The following is a 6,061-nucleotide window of genomic DNA, read 5'->3' as shown; positions in this document are numbered from 1 at the left end:
GTGGCTTTTTAAGCTGGAGCCAAACGTACACTTAGTGTATATAAGAGACTCACACTTATAAATTAAACAAAGGGAGAGAGAGTGGAAAGGGAAGAGTTAGAATACTTTAATGCTTTGTATTCACTTCAACTCTTGCATTGAACTTGACGGATGAATGGGTTTATATAGTACACCATCAAACCTTTAACTCCCATTACATTTATTTTTCTAACTCTTATATTCATAAATCCCACACATAACTCAAATAAACCTCCCACTACATTAACTTTTGAAACTCCCACTTACTTATGAAAGGTTAATTAAAAAACAAGTTCAACTTCTAACATTCCCCTTAAACTTGTTTTCTTGATCACTCCAAGTAAGAGTTGTAGCTTGTTGAATGTGTCATACTTTGAGAGCTTTAGTGAGTATATTTGCAACCTAATCATGTGACTTCATAAATTCAAGATGAACTTCCTTTCTTGCAATACATTCTCGAATAAAATGAAACCTTGTGTTGATGTGCTTGCTTTTGTCATGAACTGGATTCTTTGCAAGAGCTAATGCTAACTTATTGTCCACAAATGTCTTCGAAGCTTCTTCTTGCAACATTTGCAACTCCTTCAATAAACTTCTAAGCCATATTGCATGAGAAACACTGAGGTAGCAGCAACGTACTTAGCTTCACAAGTGGAAAGTGTCATAATTGGCTACTTCTTGGACGTCCATATAAATGCAATATCACCCATATAGAATATACAAAACTCGTAGTACTATTTTTATCATTCGTGTCTTCGACCGAATCACTATCACTGTCGCCAACAAGTTTAAAATCTATACAACAGTCCATAATCTAGTGTGCCTTTTAAGTAGCAAAGAATTCTCTTGGCAGTTTTCAAATGAGTCATGGTCGGTGCTTCCATGTAACAACTAACTAGGCCAACACCAAAAAGAATGCTTGGTCTTGTGCATGCATGTTAGATACCTAAGACTTCCAACCAAACTCTTGAAGAATGTTGGATTAACCTTCTCTTCATCGTCATGCTTTGACAACTTCACTCCACATTCTACAGGTTTGCTAACTAGATTGGAATTTAACATCTTGAGAATATCCCTTCGCAATACCTTTTGGGAAATAAAACTCTCATCCTCCATCTGCTTCACTTCAATGCCCAGATAATAGGCCATAAGTCCAATATATGTCATTCCAAACTCCTTTGTAATTGCTTTCTTGAAGTCCTTAAATATACTTGGATTGTTGCCTATAAAAATCAAATCATCTACATGCAAACAAACAATTAAGATATCTCCATTTTTATGCACCTTACAGTAAAGCGCATGTTCATTAGGGTATTTAGCAAACCCATTAACTTGGAAGTATTTGTCAATTCTAGTATTCCAAGCTCTTAGTGCCTGTTTCAGGCCATATGGAGCTTTCTTCAACTTCAAAACTTTATCTTTTTGCTCTTTTACAACATAGCCTATAGTTTGCTCAACATAAAGTTCTTCCTCAGGTAGCCATTCAAAAGTGTAGATTTTATATCCATTTGGAAAATTTTGCATTGATTCCGAGCTGCTAAAGAAATTAGCAATCGTATAGTTTCCAAACGAGCAACTGGGGCAAATACCTCATCATAAAATCAATACCTTGTCGTTGATTATAGCCTTTCACCACCAATCTTGCTTTGTATCTCTACCTCTCCTTTTGCATTCTTCTTCAACTTGTACACCCATTTTACACCAATTTTCTTCTTTCGAGTTAGAATAGTTGCTAACTCCCATGTATCATTCTTCTTTATGCCTTGATCTCTTTGTCCATAACATTTCTCCATTTTTTGTCGTGCACTGCTTCTTCAAATCTTGTGGGTTCACAATCAGCAAACGGACAAAAAAGTGTTACATCATCTGTAATCTTTGTTGAATCATCAAGATCATTGAGACTCTCATTTTTCTTGGTCTTTCACTAGAACTTCCTTCTAGTAATGATGATGATGATGGACTTTCATGAATAGGAGATAATGTTGCTGGTGATGGAGGTGGAGTGACAGGTTCTTCGTGAACTTCATTCCCTTGCTCTTCCTCTTTAGATAGAGGAAAGAAATCATACTTCTTCTCTTATTGGATGCTCCAATCCCATGTGCCTTCTTCATCGAATTCCACATTTCGACTAACAATGACTTTTCCAGTGCTCGAATTATAAAGCTTATAAACCTTAAAGCATGGATCATAGCCAATGAACACATACTTTTTACTTTTATCATCTAGCTTTGACCTTTCTTGATTAGGTACATGTGCATATGCAATGGTCCCAAACTCACGAAGATGGGAAACTGTAGGCTTCTTCCTACTCTAAGCTTGTTGTGAGGTTTTTCCTTGAACATTTCTTGTGGGGCAACGATTGGACAAACAGATTGCACAATCAATAGCTTTAGCCCAAAATTCTATAAGTATTTTCTTGCTCTTCAACCTGCTTCTAGCCATATTAAGAATTAGATGATTCTTTCTTTCTGCTACACCATTTAGTTGTGGTGACCTTGGAACTCTTAGAGAGTAGTGAATCCCATTTGCTTTGCAAAATTATTTGAATTCATTTGATGTGAATTTACCTCCTTTATCAAATCTTAAGGCCTTAATTTCATGGCCACTTTGTTTTTCTACAAATGCCTTAAATTTTTTAAATGCACCAAACACTTTTGATATTTGCTTCAAAAAATAAACCCACATTTTTCTACTAAAATCATCAGTAAAGAGAAGAAAGTAGTTGCTTTTTCCAAGTGATGATGGTTTGATCGGTCCACACACATCAATATGAACAAGTTGCAATGGCTTGGTTGCTCTTATACTAGCTTCTTTTGGAAAGCTCTTCCTTGATTGCTTGTTAAGGAGACATCCTTCACAAAACTAGTTAGGATGCTCAATGGAAGGCAATCCTTTCACCATCCTCATCTTTGCCAACAACTCTAGTCCTCCAAAGTTTAAGTGCCCAAATCTTAAATGCTAAAGACAAGAAGAATCTTTAAACCAAGTCTTCAGACATCTAATAACATCAATTTTAATATTTTACAAGAACATTCTATTTCTTGTTATAGGCACGTTAGCTATCACATTATTTCAATGATCCCTTATTAAGAAACTACGATCTTTCAACTGGATATTGTAGTATTTCTCAAGGAGTTATCCTATACTCAAAATATTAGTTTTCATTCTTGGCACATAATATACGTCATAAATAAATTGATGATCTCCATTCTTTAAACGGATAAGAATTTTGCCTATCCTCTTCACTAAAACTTTGGATGAGTCACCAAAGGTAACATTCCTGACCACTAATTCATCAATCTCCATAAATATCCTTTTATTCCCACACATATGGTTGCTAGCACTAGTGTCAATACCATGCACCATTTTCTTCTCTGTCTTCTCCTTTGTATGCCAACAACAAGTTTGGCTCCACTTCTTCATTCTTATCTTCAACATGGTTTGCTTTCTCATCAATAGCGTTAGCGACATTTTTACATTCAGAAGCATAATGCCCATATTTTTCACAATTATAACATTTAATATTAGACTTATCATACCTTTTTCTGTATGATCTTGAGAAACTTCCTCTTCCACAATCTCTAGTGGATTGTGAACTTTGACCTTTCACTTGATTATTAGGAGAGTTTTGACCATTCCTTCCTCCAGATCCTCTTACTCTACCACGTCCATATCCACATCCTCTGCTTCTTTGGCTACTTTCACACCACCCTTTTTCATTCAAGGTAAGCTTAGCTTATAAGACTTACTCCAAAGGCTGTTGCTTCTTATTATTGAGCCTTTCTTCATGGGCTTGTAATGATCCTATTAGTTGTTCAATGGTCATTGACTCCAAGTCTTTTGATTCCTCAGTCACCACAACAATATAGTCAAACTTAGATGTTACCTTAGGATTTTTTCTACCACATGGACATCATCAAAGTTCTCACCATATCTCATCAATTGATTTATAATTACCAACACCCTTGAAAAATAATCTAGAATAGATTCAGACTCTATCATGTGCAAACCTTCAAACACACCTCTTAATGTTTGAAGGTGAACTTTCTTTGCATTTACGACTTTCTCGAACATAGATTCATCCAAACCTTGATAGATCAACGTAAAAGCTTGTTGGTATTTCTTTTGAGCCTTTCGTAAGGCTTCCTTTTTTTTTATAATTACCAACACCCTTGAAAAATAATCTAGAATAGATTCAGACTCTATCATGTGCAAACCTTCAAACACACCTCTTAATGTTTGAAGGTGAACTTTCTTTGCATTTACGACTTTCTCGAACATAGATTCATCCAAACCTTGATAGATCAACGTAAAAGCTTGTTGGTATTTCTTTTGAGCCTTTCGTAAGGCTTCCTTTTTGTTTGGGGTCAAAGATTCTTCATCTTGTGACTCCACATAACTTTTCTCCACAATCTCCCACGCATCTTGGGATCCGAGTAATGCCTTCATTCGAATACCCCAATTTTCAAAATTATGTTTGGTGAGTCGAGGAAATTGGAACGACACCATCCAATTGGCAATATCGATCCATTCTCACCATGAACTAATTGGCTCTGATACCACTCTGTTGGAAATAAAACAAAAATACTAATGGGCCTTTCCTCACTTACTCTCACAAACACTCACACGCTACTTAGTGTATATAAGAGACTCACACTCATAAATTAAACAAAGGGAGAGAGAGTGGAGAGGGAAGAGTTAGAACACTTTAATACACTGCATTCACTTCAACTCTTGCATAGAACTTGATGGATTAATGTGTTTATATAGTACACTATCTAACTCTTACATTCATAAATCCCACACATAACTTCAATAAATCTCCCACTACATTAACTTATGAAACTCCCACTTATTTATGAAAGGTTAATTAAAAAACAAGTTTAACTTCTAACACTTCAATGGATAGTTATATATTGTGTTGAAACAAGGTTAGTATATGTGATGTATGAGTGTCATTGACCAAGATATCATCAACATGTGATGTTATCGGAAAGACCTTGATACCTTTTATATATATATATATATATATATTAACAAAACAAGCATGTAATCTATTGCTTAATTTAAACAAATTAACCCTCCATCAATAAATTAAACTTTCAAGCATAAGGAAATAATGACATAAGTAAGAACATCAATCCCATGGTTATAGTTGGATTCATTCAAACAAAGTAACATTCCCATCATGATGTTTTACCCAAGCATAAGAGATATAGAATAATGGGACAATGATTTATGCACTTAAGCACATGGATATGAACATATAAGCTCTTGTAATGCCCTTTTTTCCAGGATGTTGATAGTATGTTTAGCAAATTGTAATAAGCCCTGTAATGTAATAATTATCCTATGATTTCACTATTTAATAGTTTGGTTATGTTTTTATTACAGGGAATAGTCATTCTTTATGAATAGCTATTCTTTAAAATGAGCAATAATTATTCATCTCTAAAAGGGATGTAATAACTATTAAGGAAATAACTTTCCATATACATATAACAATTAAGGAAATAAAAAATCATAAAAAATAACTAATCTCTCTTTCAAATTAATATATATATATATATATATATATTAGGAAATATAATTATATGAGTAAGATATTTTCTAAAATGTATCTATAGTTTGATTTAAAATGCTTTCATTTCATTATCTTTAAGATTCTATTATTATGTTGTCACCAAACAAATGAATAGTAATAAGCATTATATTACTACATTTTGCATTCTTAGTAATATCCATTCCTATTCCTATGTAATTACCGTTACAGTCTACCAAATGTGCCCTTAGAAAACTTGCCAATGTTTTAGTTCCATCCTTTCCGAGTTGTAAGAAATTCATGCGCAAATAGGGCATCAAACACTAGTTTTTATGGTTTTTACACAATTTATCTTATTTTTGCAACATTATTTCCCGACTCTCTAGAACTTTGTTCGGCTCACATGAAATATTATCGGAAAGACCTTGATACCTATTTTCTAAAACTATCCACTATTTGGCCCAATTTTTGATATTGGATAAATAAAATGCCTTGGAAAGT

General features: G+C 34.1%; 1 protein-coding gene across 1 annotated transcript; it reads right to left on the bottom strand.

Annotated features, from left to right (window-relative positions):
* Positions 1-3,367: 3,367 nt before the first annotated feature.
* Positions 3,368-4,467, bottom strand: LOC136068011 (uncharacterized). Its single transcript, XM_065774602.1, has 2 exons — positions 4,029-4,467; positions 3,368-3,729 (listed from the first exon to the last, which is right to left on the bottom strand). The coding sequence occupies exons 1-2, from the start codon at positions 4,465-4,467 to the stop codon at positions 3,368-3,370; spliced, it is 801 nt and encodes a 266-aa protein (XP_065630674.1).
* Between the last annotated feature and the right edge of the window lie 1,594 nt (positions 4,468-6,061).

The sequence above is a fragment of the Quercus suber genome, unplaced genomic scaffold (assembly GCF_002906115.3).
Source record: "Quercus suber isolate HL8 unplaced genomic scaffold, Cork oak 2.0 scaffold_95, whole genome shotgun sequence".
Lineage (NCBI taxonomy): Eukaryota > Viridiplantae > Streptophyta > Magnoliopsida > Fagales > Fagaceae > Quercus > Quercus suber.
This window is presented reverse-complemented; position numbering and strand designations above follow the sequence as displayed.

Excerpts from the sequence above, each read along its gene's own strand:
- LOC136068011 (XM_065774602.1), bottom strand. The coding sequence starts at position 4,467 with ATGAAGGCATTACTCGGATCCCAAGATGCGTGGGAGATTGTGGAGAAA. Across the intron at positions 3,730-4,028 it reads ATTAAGAGGTGTGTTTGAAG|GGTGGTGTGAAAGTAGCCAA; the intron begins GTTTGCACATGA and ends TGAATGAAAAAG.